The sequence below is a fragment of the Tribolium castaneum genome, chromosome 2, assembly GCF_031307605.1.
Source record: "Tribolium castaneum strain GA2 chromosome 2, icTriCast1.1, whole genome shotgun sequence".
In the NCBI taxonomy this organism is placed as follows: Eukaryota; Metazoa; Arthropoda; class Insecta; order Coleoptera; family Tenebrionidae; genus Tribolium; species Tribolium castaneum.
The window spans coordinates 14,951,177-14,966,299 of NC_087395.1; the positions used below are offsets into that span (position 1 = coordinate 14,951,177).

The 15,123-nt window shown below is 34.3% G+C and overlaps 4 protein-coding genes across 8 annotated transcripts; all 4 read left to right on the top strand.

Moving 5' to 3' along the window:
* The first annotated feature begins 59 nt into the window (after window positions 1-59).
* Window positions 60-2,775, top strand: LOC655791 (facilitated trehalose transporter Tret1). Of its 2 annotated transcripts, none has more exons than XM_962352.4 (3): window positions 60-191; window positions 1,257-1,353; window positions 1,397-2,775. In XM_962352.4, the coding sequence occupies exons 2-3, from the start codon at window positions 1,305-1,307 to the stop codon at window positions 2,716-2,718; spliced, it is 1,371 nt and encodes a 456-aa protein (XP_967445.2). In that variant the 5' UTR covers window positions 60-191; window positions 1,257-1,304; the 3' UTR covers window positions 2,719-2,775. The 2 variants fall into 2 exon arrangements, with proteins under 2 accessions (XP_967445.2, XP_015838544.2); XM_015983058.2 differs by having other exon boundaries at window positions 1,433-2,775.
* A 617-nt stretch (window positions 2,776-3,392) lies between these two features.
* LOC655701 (facilitated trehalose transporter Tret1) lies at window positions 3,393-7,975 on the top strand. 3 transcript variants are annotated; one of them, XM_015983060.2, is made up of 3 exons: window positions 3,393-3,497; window positions 6,326-6,395; window positions 6,442-7,975. In XM_015983060.2, the coding sequence occupies exons 2-3, from the start codon at window positions 6,347-6,349 to the stop codon at window positions 7,758-7,760; spliced, it is 1,368 nt and encodes a 455-aa protein (XP_015838546.1). In that variant the 5' UTR covers window positions 3,393-3,497; window positions 6,326-6,346; the 3' UTR covers window positions 7,761-7,975. The 3 variants fall into 3 exon arrangements, with proteins under 3 accessions (XP_015838546.1, XP_015838545.1, XP_008197334.1); XM_015983059.2 differs by having other exon boundaries at window positions 3,403-3,497; window positions 6,258-6,395; XM_008199112.3 differs by lacking the exon at window positions 3,393-3,497 and having other exon boundaries at window positions 6,172-6,395.
* Window positions 7,976-9,813: 1,838 nt separating this feature from the next.
* Window positions 9,814-11,505, top strand: LOC107397410 (facilitated trehalose transporter Tret1-2 homolog). The gene is made up of 2 exons (XM_015983061.2): window positions 9,814-9,968; window positions 10,015-11,505. The coding sequence occupies exons 1-2, from the start codon at window positions 9,926-9,928 to the stop codon at window positions 11,337-11,339; spliced, it is 1,368 nt and encodes a 455-aa protein (XP_015838547.1). The 5' UTR covers window positions 9,814-9,925; the 3' UTR covers window positions 11,340-11,505.
* A 125-nt stretch (window positions 11,506-11,630) lies between these two features.
* LOC655545 (facilitated trehalose transporter Tret1) lies at window positions 11,631-14,476 on the top strand. Of its 2 annotated transcripts, XM_015983056.2 has the most exons (3): window positions 11,631-12,797; window positions 12,881-12,974; window positions 13,025-14,476. In XM_015983056.2, exons 2-3 carry the CDS (start codon window positions 12,917-12,919, stop codon window positions 14,344-14,346), a joined length of 1,380 nt encoding a protein of 459 aa, XP_015838542.1. In that variant the 5' UTR covers window positions 11,631-12,797; window positions 12,881-12,916; the 3' UTR covers window positions 14,347-14,476. The 2 variants fall into 2 exon arrangements, with proteins under 2 accessions (XP_015838542.1, XP_064210777.1); XM_064354707.1 differs by having other exon boundaries at window positions 11,631-12,974.
* Window positions 14,477-15,123: the final 647 nt, after the last annotated feature.

The window sequence follows — 15,123 nt, forward strand, 5'->3', positions numbered from 1 at the left end:
CAGCAAAGTTAAATTTACCACTTTTAAAAATTAAGTACCTATTGTTCTACCTGAATGTATTAATAAAACAGGTCATCGTTATACTATAAGGTGAAAAATTTCCTACTCATTACTGTTTTTAACATCAGTTGTCGATAAATGTACAGTTTTAACACATCTACGTTGTTTTTGTAAAACAAATGGGCCAAAAAGTAAGTACAAAAGTAAGAAAGAAAATTACTTGTAGATCAACTAATGCTTTATGTATCAACTGTTTCAAAACTATAAAAACGCCAACGTCGCATTTTCTCTTAAAATTAGCTGTAATAAATTATTCATGCACTTCATACAAATAATAGCTGATGTAATTTAAGGTTTTAACTATTTTACCATTTTATCAATCTTATTTAAAAAAAAATAATTGTGTAAAATGCAACTAACAGAAGTACAATTTTAAGATTACATAACGGATGTTCGAGTTAATTAATAATTTATACACTAAATGTCATTAAAATTGCAACACCAAGAAGAAATAAAAAAAATTGTTAGAAAAGCCAAAACTTAGAAAACCAACACTTGCTGGTAAAAGAGCTTAAGCGTTGAAAACTTCCTCACCGCTCAATTCAAATCGTCCAAATTTTAATCATTCTTGGTGTTGTAATTTTTATGACATCGAGACATTTTGTCTTTATGGATTTTTTGAATAAGTGTAGAGACATTATTAAAACAAAATTTGTATAAGTTATTAGGCACTATTCACACACGGTTCACATACAGTTCTCAAGTCTTACAGGCCTACTCAAAAATAAATATTTTAGTCGAGTAAAAAAAGAAATTAATAACTTAAATCTTAAACGACAAAAAGTTAACTTGTCTACAATTTAATGCTTTTATATTGTTCTAAATTAAGGTATGGCCATGAAAAAAAAAATTAAAAAAAAAACAAGTTGTAAGAGTGTATTTTCTACATGTATATTTTTTTTAATTTTTTATAATGGTGACTGCCAGAAAAAAAATTATACAATATCAAAGAATTAAGCTGTAGCATATTTAATTCTCTATCGTTTACGCTATTAATTTAATTTTGCTTTTTATTTTTGCTTGATCTAAAACGCTCAAAACTACCAAAAGAGCGTCGCGTCGTGTATAAGATAACGTGTACAGTCACGATAAAAAGAATGACACGATAAAATGACTCAAGAATGACTGATTGCTTCCACTTCTCAATCAGACCCATACTGTTTAATTATCGGTAACAAAACTAATAAAATTTCTAGCACTCAGTAACAGTAACTAAAACAACTCCGCAATAAATTAGCACCGAAATGGCCTTCCTCCACCGAATCAACCATGTCTACCTCGTCATCTTCGCAGGTAAACCCCCCAATCAATCCCGCATTTCAAGCATAAATTTTAGCCGACATTATCGCATTTATCACCGGGACATCCGTAGCCTGGTCATCACCCGTAATCCCTATTTTGGAAAATAAAGGCATCAGTAAGAATCCTCTAGGACAAGGAATAACCGACGAGGAGGAGTCCTGGATTGGCTCACTGGCCGCCATGGGTGGAATCTTCGGCCCGTTTATTTTCGGCTATTTAGTCCAATCAACAGGACGAAAAATAACAGTGACGCTGCTTTCAATCCCTTACTTGATAGCCTATTTACTGGCGGCTTTCGCCGATTCAGTCTACCTCTACTACGTCAGCCGAATTTTGATGGGCTTCGGAGTCGGAGGAATGTTTTGCATTCTCCCGATTTTCGTGGTAGAAAGTGTCGAAGCGAAAAATCGGGGCGCCCTCCAAGCCACCACCACAAGTGCCATAATGCTGGGCTTGCTTTTCTCGTACAGTGTGGGCCCCTATGTGCCCATAAGGACTTTTAACTTAATCCTTGCGGCTTTCTGTGTCATCTACGTGCCGGTTTTTTGGCTCGTGGCACCGGAAACCCCGTACTATTTGTGCAGCGTAAGCCAGGAGGATGAAGCGTTCAAGTCTCTAATCTACTTGAGACAAAAACCGGAAACTGAGGTCCGGTCGGAGTTGGAAGGGATAAAAAATCACGTCAAACAGTTAAAACCAACGTCATTTTGCGAAATTTTTCGCACAAGAGGAACGACCAAAGCTTTTGTGTACAGTTTGGTCTTAACAACTGCGCAGCAGTTTTCCGGAGTCACCGTCATTCTGTACTTCACCGAGAACATTTTTCACGAAGCTGGGAGTGACATCGCTCCGGAGGTGTGTTCGATAATTGTGGGCGCTGTCCAGTTTGTGGTTTCCACAATTTCGCCCCCGTTTTTGGACACAGTGGGCAAGAAAGTGTTGCTTTTGGTCGCCCTTGCGGGGGCGATTGCTTGCGAAGTCGTGCTGGGCGTTTATTTTTATTTGCAAAAGAGTGGAGATGATGTGTCGGGTATTAACTGGCTGCCTATCTTATCACTAGTTGCGTTTATCGCGTTTTATAATTTCGGCTTGGGGGCGATTCCGTGGGCCGTTATGGGCGAGCTTTTGCCCCTAAATATCATATCGAAGGCGTCCGTTGTGGTTACGAGTTTTTACTGGCTTGTTGGATTTTTTCTGACAAAGTATTTCGGTTCGTTGTCGCACGAGATAGGGATGGCTGGGTCCTTCTGGATATTTGGGGGGATTTGTGTGTTGTTTGAACTGTTTGTTTATTTTTTCATGTTTGAGACGAAGGGGAAGAGTCTGAACGAGATTCAAGCCATTTTGAATGCATAAATAAGCCAAATAAATATTTTTGTATTTTTAGTACGAAATAAATTTAATAAAAAATTTCAGATAAAACCGTTCCAAAAGCTTTTATAAATTTTAAAATCCTAATTTGTAAGCAAAAATATTCTCCTCTGATAATAAAACACTATTTTTTACTTTTTAGTGTATATTTTAAATAAAAGCTTTTCTCTAAAAAAACATTTTTTTAGTATTTTTTATTTATTGCATTTAACCCGTTTAGGGGATATTCAACCACATAGTATTGCATTGTCACGCAGATTAAGTAAGTATGCAAAATTTCAATTTACTGCGACAATGGGAACCCTTTCAAATTTTGCTCCAAAAATATGAAACAGACAGACAGACAACAAAGCAAGTTAAATAAAAGCTTTTAAAAAGTAATTTGCTCGGATTTTATTAATCGCAGTTTGTTGTTTGTTGACAAATGTGCAAGATTTTTCGATATACTGTAGTTACTTCTTCGCTTATTACGTGTGCAAGCAACGAGAAATGAAAATTAAACGAACGTTTAATAGGAATAAATAATACTGCAGGAAGTTATTTAACTATAACTTATTATGTATCAGCAAGTGGTATTCCACTCATGCATGATATAGCGGTACTGGTTTGTAATTGTAATTGTTACTTTACATAATTTTTTGGTCAGATAATGCTCATTTGAATAGCCATATATCAGGTAAAATGACTGGTTTTCCTCTGTATCTTGTGTTTGAAGTACATGGAACGAACAAAAGTCTTAAAACTTTACTTCAGTAGCAATAAAAGTAAGTTTCAAAGCACATTTCACTAATTAGTAGCCATCGTCTTATTCCAAAACTTATTGTTTTTTTTTCAAATAAGTCTAATTTTTTTTATATTAACGTTTTACCAGAATATCATTTTTCCAACACTAATTTTTTGGTGTTTTTATGGTACAGTAAAATTTACTTCTTGGCATCTTTAAGAGTTTCTCTATAAAATATGTTTTTAAATATGCGTTTGACAGTCATTGGAAAAGTTAAAAGTACAATAGAAAGCTACAACCAACTATTGACAATTCCAGTAAACTGCGGCAGTTTACTGTTATGCGGATTCTTTAATATTCTTTTTGTTTTGTTTTGTTTTCTTCATCTTTTTTTAAACGTTTACTGTACTTTGTTATAAAATGTGTTGAAAAAAATCTCAGTACATCTTAATAAATCTCAAAAATCAATAAAAATTTTAAAAAACCCTCTACAAAACATTCTACAAAATGGCAAGATAAAGCGATCATGTAAAATTTATATAAATCCAAAATGCATAGTTTTCCCAAAAAATCGTTTTGAAATTAAAGTCTCAAATTTTGACAACCGTTGAACTAGAATTATAAAAATCAATATTTAATATAATATTGTTGCATAAATTTTAATATTATTAACAAAACAGCAGAGGTAAATTAACTTCCTGGTCCACTGTGTTATTCTTCTATTTCAATTTCTGAAGAAAGTACGCTCTCTTTGGGAAAATGATATATAAGAGTCAAACTCGTCTGATTTTCACAAATTCACATACGAATTATTACTAAGCCATTTCCTAACACCCTGTATAATACTACCACTTTTTACACACACTGGAGTTTTTATTTTACTGAACATCACATTAATATTATTAATCCTATGTTCAATTTTAAAAATAGTTAAAAATAAAATCTTTACTGTAGCAACTTGTTTCTATATCTCTCTAACTAACAAAATATAAATAGTTGGAAAAAAATATTATATTAAATAAAATAACAATTGATAAAAACCATATTAGTGGTTTTCCACGTTTAGCAACAGTAGTATTTTTAGTATATTTTTTGTTTAGCTACTGACTAAATAAGGAAATTAGTAGTCAACTGGTTTATGCAATGTGGAAAATAAAACTAGATATTAAGAAGAAGCTATTTTATAAGTAATGTACTGTACCGATTAAAAAAAAACATTTTTTTAATACATTTTCCATTAGGTATTTACATAAATTATATTTTTACACATAAAAATTTACCATTTTTGTTATTTGTTGAATTTTCTCTTCAAAAAAATATCAGGAAAGAATATAATGTCTACGTACGTAATCCTGCATAAAACTGTTGTAATTTTTTTCTGTTGGAAGTTAAGAACGAATAAAAATTGAGATTTAGTTGATATTTGTTAAGATATTTATTATTATTTATTATTTGAATTAACGGAAGAGCGTCTTTTTATTTCTTTGGAGACACCGCTGGTTCATTTTTACGTACATATTTTGAAAGTGGAAAACTTGGTGTCATTCTATTTTTTTTTGATCATGATAATAAAGATATTTTAGATAAATTTCGAAAGTAATAAATTGTCATCTCCTTAATGTGTAACTGCCTTTTTATTTAAACAACATGCAACAGCTATAATAATATAGGTATAGTGGCGGTCAGCTCGGTTTGCGTGTGCGTCATCAATTTCATTTTTTCATTACCAACACAAAGCTGTAAAAAAATTATCAAAAACAATGCAAATTTAAACAACGAAGGGGTATCTAAGGGTGGTATCCTTGAACATTAATTTACATATGCACTTCGACAACACCATCAAGTGTCACGAATTTGTCAAACTGACATTGACAGTAAATTATAGACGTCATCGCATGGTTGTCGAAAGTGTTATCGGTGTTAATCGCAAGTATTTTCTGTTCGTTTATTGTGTTTTGTGATTTGCGTTTCGTTAGGTTTTTGATTCTGCGTTTATTAGTTCTTGTTTTGTGAATATGTATTTTTTGTAACAACTCATAATTTAAACACTTCCTAACCTCAAAAAATATTTGATAGTTTGTCACCGCTATGCCCCTGCTATGTAAACGTAGTGACAGAAATGTCAGATGACGCACACGCAAACGGAGCTGAGCGCTACCATACAAGCGTTTATTTTATGTATTAAATTGATCAATAATTTCCATTAAATTTCCTTTATCAGTTTATCACTCTTCCCTTGAGATGATTTGTTATGCAAAAAAAAACTACAATAAACCATAAAACAACTTTCTTAAACATTCACTCAAGAATATTTGTTTTTCATTAATCAATAGAGAGTTAGTTAAACCAAATTGAAAATTTTTTTTGAAGTTTTTGAAATTATAAACCGATCTCTTTATTGTGCAATTTTTAACTCGCATAATTCATCATTTTTGATTATTTTATATTTCTTAATTCACTCAGCATTGTCAGAATTAACAGTATCAGGAATTCATTTTGACTTCAGATAATTTGTTTTTATGTGACACATTTATTTTACAAAAATGTTTGTTTGGACAAACAAATTTTATCTCAAGTGCGTGATAATTTTTTATATGCCTATTATTTGCACAAAAGTGGATCAAAGTTTAAGTGCAAAATGCAACGTCGATGAATTTTCTAATTTTCTGCAATAACATTTTTTAACATTTGGCTTAAATCCAGTCAAAATATACCCTTGACCCCTTAAGTAATCCCCTTTCCACAATATTACATAAAAAGATTAAACATTGACACGGATTACCTTATTCTATCTTATCAGACAAAATAAAGAAGCACCTAATCATCCATTTAAGAACCAAATGTTTGATCACCTCGCATCATTGATAGAATCCCAGCCAGTGCTCCAGCATGGGTTTCTTCAAAGGGGGCAAGTACTCATACGTGGCTGCAGCTTCCGGTAAACACCCACCTTACACTTCCCTCTCAAACTCGCCAAATTTCAGTCAACATCTTGGCCTTCATTGTTGGAACGGCCTCGTCGTGGTCGTCCCCTGTGCTACCAAAACTCCAGCAACACCTCGACGAAACGCCACTTGGGCGCCTGATCTCGCCGGACGAAGCCTCCTGGATTGGGTCCTTGCTCTCGATGGGCGGCATCGTGGCCCCCTTGCTCTGGGGCAGCCTCGTGTGGCGGGTTGGCCGGAAAACGGTCGCTGTGACAGTGGCAGTGCCGTTCCTGGTGGCCTTTCTAGTGGCAGCGTTCGCCCAAACCATCGCCCTGTTCTACCTCGCCCGCGTCCTCATGGGCGTGGGAATCGGCGGAATGTTCTGTGTCGCGATTATTTACGTTGTTGAGATCGCCGAAGACGCAAATCGGGGGCTGCTGACGGCGTCTGTGGGGTTTTTTATCGTGGTGGGGCTGCTGTTCCCGTACTGCGTTGGCCCGTTTGTTTCCATCATGACTTTTAACTTAATTCTCGCGTCTATCACGCTTTTTTACATCGTGTTGTTCTGGTACATCGCCCCCGAAACCCCCTACTGGCTTGTTAGCGTAAACCAAGACAGGGAAGCTTTGAAATCGTTGTATTATCTCAGGCGCCGTCCGCTTAAACAACTCGAGGAGGAACTAAACCAGATCAAAGCTTATCTGCAAACGATGACACACGGTTCTTTTTTGGGAATTTTCAAAACACGGGCAAGCACCAAAGCTCTGATCTTCAGCATTGCTCTGACAACTTTCCAGCAGTTTAGTGGAATCAACGTGATTTTCTCCTACATGCAGAGTATTTTTGACTCGACTGGGAGCGACATCCCGGCGGAGATTAGCTCGATTATTGTCGCAGCAGTGCAGATGATTTTTTCGACCATTTCTCCCCTGCTTAGTGACAAGGCGGGGCGCAGGACTTTGCTCCTGATAAGCATAACAGGGGCGGCGCTGTCGGAAATCGTCCTAGGGGCCTATTTCTACATGCAAAATAGCGGGCAGGACGTTTCGGACATTGGCTGGTTGCCGGTTGTCACTCTCGTGGTTTTTATGATGTTTTATAATTGTGGGATGGGCTCGCTGCCTTGGGCCCTCATGTCCGAGCTTTTGCCCTCGAACGTGATCTCGAAAGCCACTTTGTTGATAACGTGTATTTATTGGTTTGTTGGCTGGGTCCTGACCCAGTATTTCGCGGCTTTGAACGAAGCGGTCGGAAGTGCGGGCTCGTTTTGGCTGTTTTCGGGGTTCTGTATTTTGTTTGACTTGTTTGTGTACTTTTTTATTTTTGAGACGAAGGGCAAAAGTTTGCAGGAAATTAATGAGATTTTGAGCAGGTAGTTGAAAATCTGTATAGGAATTTGAGATACTGCCATTGTTTTTGTCAAGTCAAGCGGAAAAATCCGAAAAATTGGTCAAAACGAACCAAAAACCATAAGTTTTAAAATTAATAAAATTCAGGAAATGAAAAATTAAAATAAATTTGTGATAATGTATTGTAAATATTTATTTGTCATAATTTCTATTTTGCTAATAAATTTTGCAAAAATGTGTAAGCCTGGTTATTAATTGGACTCGTCATGACTGATTAGATAATTATGAATTATGAATTGATTACAGTTATTTACTATTAAGTATTATTAGTTATTAATATTATAAAGTATTTATTTATGTATTATTATTTATATTATTCAAGGTGACCTAGGGCTGCGTGCAAGCTTTATTTCTAAGCAACCTATCGATTTGTTTTTTATACGATAGGTATTACAATAAAGCACATTCTAATATAAAAATGTTCCTTTTGTGATGAACCACTCTTTCTATTATAATTTTTATAAAAATTTACAACTTGTTGAAAGATATTCTTTTCAGAATGGTATGGAAGTGTTTATCAAGTTTATGACAACGGCCTACTTGATTATTTTTTCCCAAAAAGAAACATCAATATTTTTTATTTTGCAAAAGGCTCAAAGTAGCTTTTTTACCTTTTTTCTCTCTTATTTTTTCTCTTCTCCTTTGTCCTGAAAATGCCCCTTACAAGAGCAAGCGAAACGTCGACCTTATCTTTAAAATTAACGCGATCTAACCCAAAAAGACCTAGATCTTCATTTAGAAAGTAGACCCCACAAACCCTATATCGACAAAAAGCTTATAACAAAAAATAAAATGATGTAATAAAATTGTAGCAGGCTGATAATTTAGTTGCAATTTCAAAAATGTAACAAAAATTTGGGATTTTTATTAAAAAACAGATCTTAGTTGACTATTTTATTTTAGAACAATCTGTACACAAATTAAAACATTTCTTAAAATGTTCCTTATTGTAAGATCTATCGTATAAAAAAATAAATCGATAGTTTGCATAATAAAATAATTATAATTCAATTTTTTTTATAAAATAAATTATTTTTCGTTTGTCACTAAATTAAAAGTTTCAAGTAGTTTTCAAATAACTTCCTAGCAAATTAATGACCTTAAAGACCGCACTCTTCCAACTTTGGAATAAAAGTATATATGCTCAGTGTACTTATGCTGTTTTTTATCTGTAATAATATAATAAAAAACCTACATTTACCTCTTCATTCGTTCATGATTTTTTTTTAATTTGTGATCAGTTGGTTCCCATTCCACGAAAAGTTTTCTCCTTAAAAATATGATATACAGTGTGTTTAAAAATGGTTGTTCTTCAAGTTGACTATGGAATTTCTGCGAACTGTCACCTCTGTCAAATCTTTCGATTACTTGTGTAAGTTGTGTTTTCTCTCATTTTTGAATTCAAAACCTTTTTGTATTATTTTGACTGATTGTCACTTTAAAGGCATTCACAATTTCGATTAAGCGACAGTCGGCACATTACGTTCAAATTCCATAGGTGACTTGATAAACAACCATTTTTTAACAGTGTGTAACCTACATACTCAATATTAATTAAGAACTATTTTTGTAATTTTCTAAATTATCTAGTACTTAGTTTATAAATCTTATCACTGTGTTGTCCCAATTGTTTTACTATTTTTTAAACTGGTTTAAATTGGATCGCTGGACCATCATCGTACTGTTTCGCCTTAATTTACTCACTTGTTTTATTTACAAATTTACAAATAACTTTAATAAGAAAAGTTACGCAAAAAAATGTTCTACATAAATTGAGTGGTACCTATTATTAGATACCTACTTACTTAAATATTATGTCTTGTCGAGCTAAACTTTATTTTACAATAGATATTATTTTACTTTCGTGAAGAAGATTACGCATTTTTTGGACAAACAAATATAAACAAACTGAATATAAAGTGAATGTTGGCCTCGACATCTAAATAGCTAGAATAACACAATTACCTACTATAACTATTTACTTAAAATTTTAATTGTGTTCTCTAATTTTGAATAACACAAGACGCACGTCATAAATCGTTTTAATTCTACATATAAAGATAATTTATACAAAGGCTCTATTAATAATTATTAAAAAACTTTATTAAATAACATGAAAGAGCACCTCAACAATGTATAAATTTTGTACCTACACATTTCTCACTGTCCTTACTGGTACGTAATCGATGAAAAAAAAATACAATACTCTAATTTATTTTAGTCGACATTTTGGCAATATGTGGCGATATTACTATGACATGGACTTCTCCAATCCTCCCCAAACTCTACTCAAACGACTCAAACATAAACCCGTTAGATCGCCCCATAACCCCCGATGAAGAATCCTGGATTGGCTCACTAATCAACATTGGTGCTGTCATCGGACCTTTCCCTTTTAGTTTCCTCTCGGAAAAACTGGGTCGAAAAATATCGCTTTTGTGTATATCAGTCCCTTACATAATTTCCAACGGGATTCTAGCCCTAGTACCGCACATCTACTGGTACTATTTCGCCCGGTTTTTGGCAGGAATAGCCCTCGGTGGCGCCAACACAGTCCTCTCTGTGTACATTTCGGAAATTGCAGAAGACTCAAACAGGGGCATGTTATCAGTGACACTAAACGTATTCTGGACTTTTGGAAACTTGATTCCGTATGTTTTGGGTCCCTACATGTCGATTCTAGCGTTTAATCTCACGCTAGCGTGCGTACCGTTGCTTTTCTTTGTCCTGTTTGCAACAGTAGCGCCAGAAACGCCGTACTACTTGATTAACAAGAATATGATTAACAAAGCTGAAGAAAGTTTGATGAAATTGAGAGGAAGGAGCCGAAGTATGGTCAGTAAAGAAATTATCCACATCCAGTCTTCAATGAATCAGGAGAAGAAAGGGAGTTTTGGGGATTTATTCAAGACTAAAGCCAATCGGAAAGCTCTAGCAATTTCAGTGACTTTGATGACTTTCCAGCAATTATCTGGGATTAGTGCGATTTTGTTTTACACTCAACTCATTTTTGAAACCACAGGGTCCAACATTTCGGCCGAAATTTCCGCGTTAATTATCGGACTAGTCTTATTTTCCACCAGTTTTATTATCCCATTTGTCGCAGATCGGTTAGGTCGCAAGCTATTTCTCATGATTTCAGCTTTTGGGATGATGGTAGCATTGGCAATTCTCGGCACTTTTTTTTACATGAAAGACACCGTTCACTACGACGTCACTTCTTTCTCCTGGCTACCGATTTTAAGTCTGGTCTTATACATCGTGTCCATTAATTTGGGATTTATTCCTTTGCCTTGGACAGTCAGTTCTGAGCTATTTTCACCAAACGTTAAGTCCTTTGGGATATCGCTAGTGTCTTTCACTTGTAGGTTCAGTAGTTTCATTGTTACGAAGTTTTTCAACGACCTGAACAATGTTTTCGGTAAAGAAGGAACATTTTGGTTGTTTTCAGGTTTCTGTCTGTTGGCAGGTTTATTCACACTTTTCTTTGTACCAGAAACCAGAGGTAAAAGTTTCCAAGAAATACAAATAATCCTCGAAAAATAATTGTAACACGTTGGAAATAAAGTAGTTCCCGTTTAAATTTTCCAAGAAAAAAAATGTATATTATGGCATTTCGATCACGAGTGATATACGACGTTTTATCTTACAGATGCATTGTAAAAAAAATCCAAAAAGTTCAAGTAAATATCCGCCTGTAACATTAGCATAATTCTATGTATCAATTTTCGTAGTGACCTGTGTAAACAGTCTCATTATTTTCCCCAATTTTCCCAGATTTACTAACTTGTGAGTAGAACTGTCAGCTTTACCTCACTTGTGAGAGAAATTTGATTTCTCTCACCCTAAAACAATGGTTTAATGTACCTAAAAAACTGCACCTGTAAGATAATAATATATTATATTATAAGTGATAGAAATGCATCACTATATGCGAGTGAGAATTATGATTTACGAGTGCGATTGCGCACGAGTGAGACACTTCTCACGAGCTTTATAATGGCATTTCAATCACGTGTGATATACGACGTTTATCTTACAAGTGCATAGTAAAGAAATCCAAAAAATTCAGGTAAATATCCGTCTGTAACATTAGCATAGTTCTCGTAGTGACCTGTATTGCTATAGTTATGAAATAAACAGTCATTGTTGTCCCCAATTTTCTCCAGATTTACTCACTCGTGAGTAGAACTGACAGCTTTATCTCTCTTGTGAGCGAAATTTGATTTCTCTCACCGAAAACAATGTTATAATGTACCTAAAAATCTGCACCTGTAAGATATTAGTATATAATATTATAAGTGATAGAAATGCATCATTGTATGCGAGTGGGACACTTCTCACGAGCTTTATAATGAAATTTCGATCACGTGTGATATACGACGTTTTATCTTACAGGTGCATTGTAAAAAAATCTAAGAAAGTCAACTAAATATCCGCCTGTAACATTAGCATGATTCTATGTATCAGCTTTCAAGAGAAAACTATTATACACGTAAAGAAAAATTGACATTATCTGTGAGCAGATAACTTTTCTTTACTTTATAATAAACTACAGTTGCTATTTGTAGCTTCCAGAACCCAAAAACTTCTTTTAAAAACAAACAGGTCGCAACTTAATTCGAATTTATTTTATCATGTATTGAATTTTAATTCGCTTTTTGTTAACCAACCTTTATTACTGTAATTACTTATTTTACGTCTACTATTGATTGATATTTTTATTATATTTAGTATTTTTATTTATATTGTCATTGTTTATAAACATAAATCGAGATAGTAGGAAAAATTTTTATTTAACTCGTTTTCGTTTGTATCATTTAATTAATTTGTTGCGCCGTGACAGTGGCTTGCGAAATTTCAAGGAAACCACCAACAGTCTTATTTTTTAAACATAAGCCCCAATATGTACATATTTATAACTCAACATGTCCCTGGAAAACTCATAAGTTTTGCTTATCAAAATGAGTGTGTTGTTGCACCAGACAAATGAAAAAACCAAGAGTAAGTCAAAAAATTGAAATCACATTTTACTACAATCACGAGATGAATAATAAAATTTAATCTGTCTATTATTATAAACCCAGACTCGCCTCTTATCAAAAGAATAAAGCCGGCCAACAATGCAGACTCGAAATTTATTTCAAGGCAGCAAATATGTCTATTTATCAGCAATGTCAGGTAAAGTAACAATTTATGTATAACTAACAAACTCTTACAAATATTTCTAGCAAACATCGCAGCTTTCATGACTGGCTGCTCCTCAGCATGGTCTTCCCCTATAATCCCAAAATTGTTAACAGACGACTGGGATCAAAATCCCCTTGGTCGGGTGATAACAAAAATTGAAATATCGTGGGTCGGCTCTTTGTCGTCGTTTGGGGCTGTTTTTGGGGCCGTTTTAGTCGGGCTTGTGACACAGAAAATCGGTCGGAAGTTCACCAATATTTTGGTGATGACTCTCTTCCTTGTAGCGTTCCTAACTGCAGCTTTCACTCCACTTATCGAAATTTTATACATTGCAAGAATTTTGATGGGTTCGGCTTGCGGAGGCCTGTTTTACGCTTGTCACGTGTACAACACTGAAATCGCAGAAGACGCAAATCGGGGAATTTTAATGTCTTCGTCCGGACTCTTGCTGGTGTTGGGCATTGTGTTCACGTACAGTGTGGGGCCTTTTGTTTCCATAATGCTGTATAATTTGATTCTGGTCGGGATATGTGTTGTTTATTTCCCGATTTTTTGCTACTTTGCCCCTGAATCGCCATACCATTTGATACAGAAGAGACAAGAAGCGGAGGCTTTCAAATCACTCTATTATCTCCGACGATTGCCTGATAACAAAATTGACGAACTTATTGCCCAAATTAAATCACAATTGGAATCGAAAGAGGAAGGTTCATTTTTGGATATCTTCAAAACCCGAGGTTCGATCAAAGCATTTTTCTGCGCTTCCTCTTTAGTGATTTTCACGCAACTTTCGGGCATAAACGTCTTTTATAGTTACATGCAAGTCATATTCAACGCCACTCAAAGTTCAGTTCCTCCAGAAATTTGCCCAATTATTATCTCGATCGTGCAGTTGCTGTCTTCATCCGTTTCAACTCTACTTTGTGACAGATTAGGGAGACGAACTCTCCTGCTGATTAGCGCCAGCGGCTCAGCTTTTTTCGAAGTTGTGTTAGGACTTTATTTTTATTTACAGAATGGCGGACAAGACGTCTCAGCCCTAGGCTGGTTACCAATCACGTCACTGGTCGGTTTTATGTTATTTTATAAATTCGGGATTGGAACTTTTGCCTGGCCGATGTCGTCTGAGCTTTTGCCGCCGAAAGTTTTGGCGAAAGCAACACTTCTATTGACCACGATTTTCTGGTGTCTTGGTTGCCTCCTGACGCTGTTTTTTAATCCGTTGTCGGATGCTGTAGGCATGGCAGGATCGTTCTGGCTCTTTGCTGGGTGCTGCTCGGTGTTTGCTGTGATTACGTTTTTCTTTATTTTTGAGACGAAGGGGAAAAGCTTCGATCAAATCCAAGCCGTTTTCAATAAATAACGTATGAGATGATATATTTTGTACCAAATATAATTTATTGTCCGAAAAAATTGTACAGTATTTTTTTATTTGAAAACTGTATCATTACTAAATTTAAAAAATTATAACAATAAATCCATCATTACAAAAATTATACCAATCTATAATTAAAATTTATACGCCGGAACAGAGCTTTTTTTCAATTGTACACAAGGTAAGTCCATATATTCATTCATTTATTCATTCATTTAGTGTCAAAATTTATTTATGAAATAAATTTAATTGGAGATTAAAAATAATAAATGCAAATACAAAACCAAAACTTCAGTATTTCTTGTTAAAATAAAGAGACAAATTAAAAGAAAAAATACCGATGATTAAATACTGTATCTAAAAAAAAGTATTACCACCTCTGTTCCTAAATAAAAGTGTCCGATTTAGGTTTCGTAAAATCGGACTTAAATATTTTGGAACGTGTATTAGGTTTGTTACTAGCAAGTCATTTTATTTAACTTTTGTTAAATCACCTATGCATAGGTCAATTGTTTCAAATTTCATACTTTACCTAATTATAGTTTAATGCTTTAATGTACAAGAAAACATTAGTGATTTACATAAATTTCCAATATATGTTTGTTAATCGGCGATTAATAATTTTGGTATTTAAATACTGAAAAAAAAAATTTTGTTGTTGTCCAATTTTAATGGAGAAACATACACATAGGTACTCGTAGGATTATTATATTCAGCATAATTCTGCACAACATATTATTTTATGCATGGACTGTTACAAGACAA

What these genes read in the sequence shown, in the direction of transcription:
- LOC655791 (XM_962352.4), top strand. Translation starts at nt 1,305, where the DNA reads ATGGCCTTCCTCCACCGAATCAACCATGTCTACCTCGTCATCTTCGCA. An exon ending in CTACCTCGTCATCTTCGCAG is followed by an intron (nt 1,354 to 1,396) that starts GTAAACCCCCCA and finishes CATAAATTTTAG; the next exon opens with CCGACATTATCGCATTTATC.
- LOC107397410 (XM_015983061.2), top strand. Translation starts at nt 9,926, where the DNA reads ATGTATAAATTTTGTACCTACACATTTCTCACTGTCCTTACTG. An exon ending in ATTTCTCACTGTCCTTACTG is followed by an intron (nt 9,969 to 10,014) that starts GTACGTAATCGA and finishes AATTTATTTTAG; the next exon opens with TCGACATTTTGGCAATATGT.
- LOC655701 (XM_015983060.2), top strand. Translation starts at nt 6,347, where the DNA reads ATGGGTTTCTTCAAAGGGGGCAAGTACTCATACGTGGCTGCAGCTTCC. An exon ending in ATACGTGGCTGCAGCTTCCG is followed by an intron (nt 6,396 to 6,441) that starts GTAAACACCCAC and finishes GCCAAATTTCAG; the next exon opens with TCAACATCTTGGCCTTCATT.
- LOC655545 (XM_064354707.1), top strand. Translation starts at nt 12,917, where the DNA reads ATGCAGACTCGAAATTTATTTCAAGGCAGCAAATATGTCTATTTATCA. An exon ending in CTATTTATCAGCAATGTCAG is followed by an intron (nt 12,975 to 13,024) that starts GTAAAGTAACAA and finishes AAATATTTCTAG; the next exon opens with CAAACATCGCAGCTTTCATG.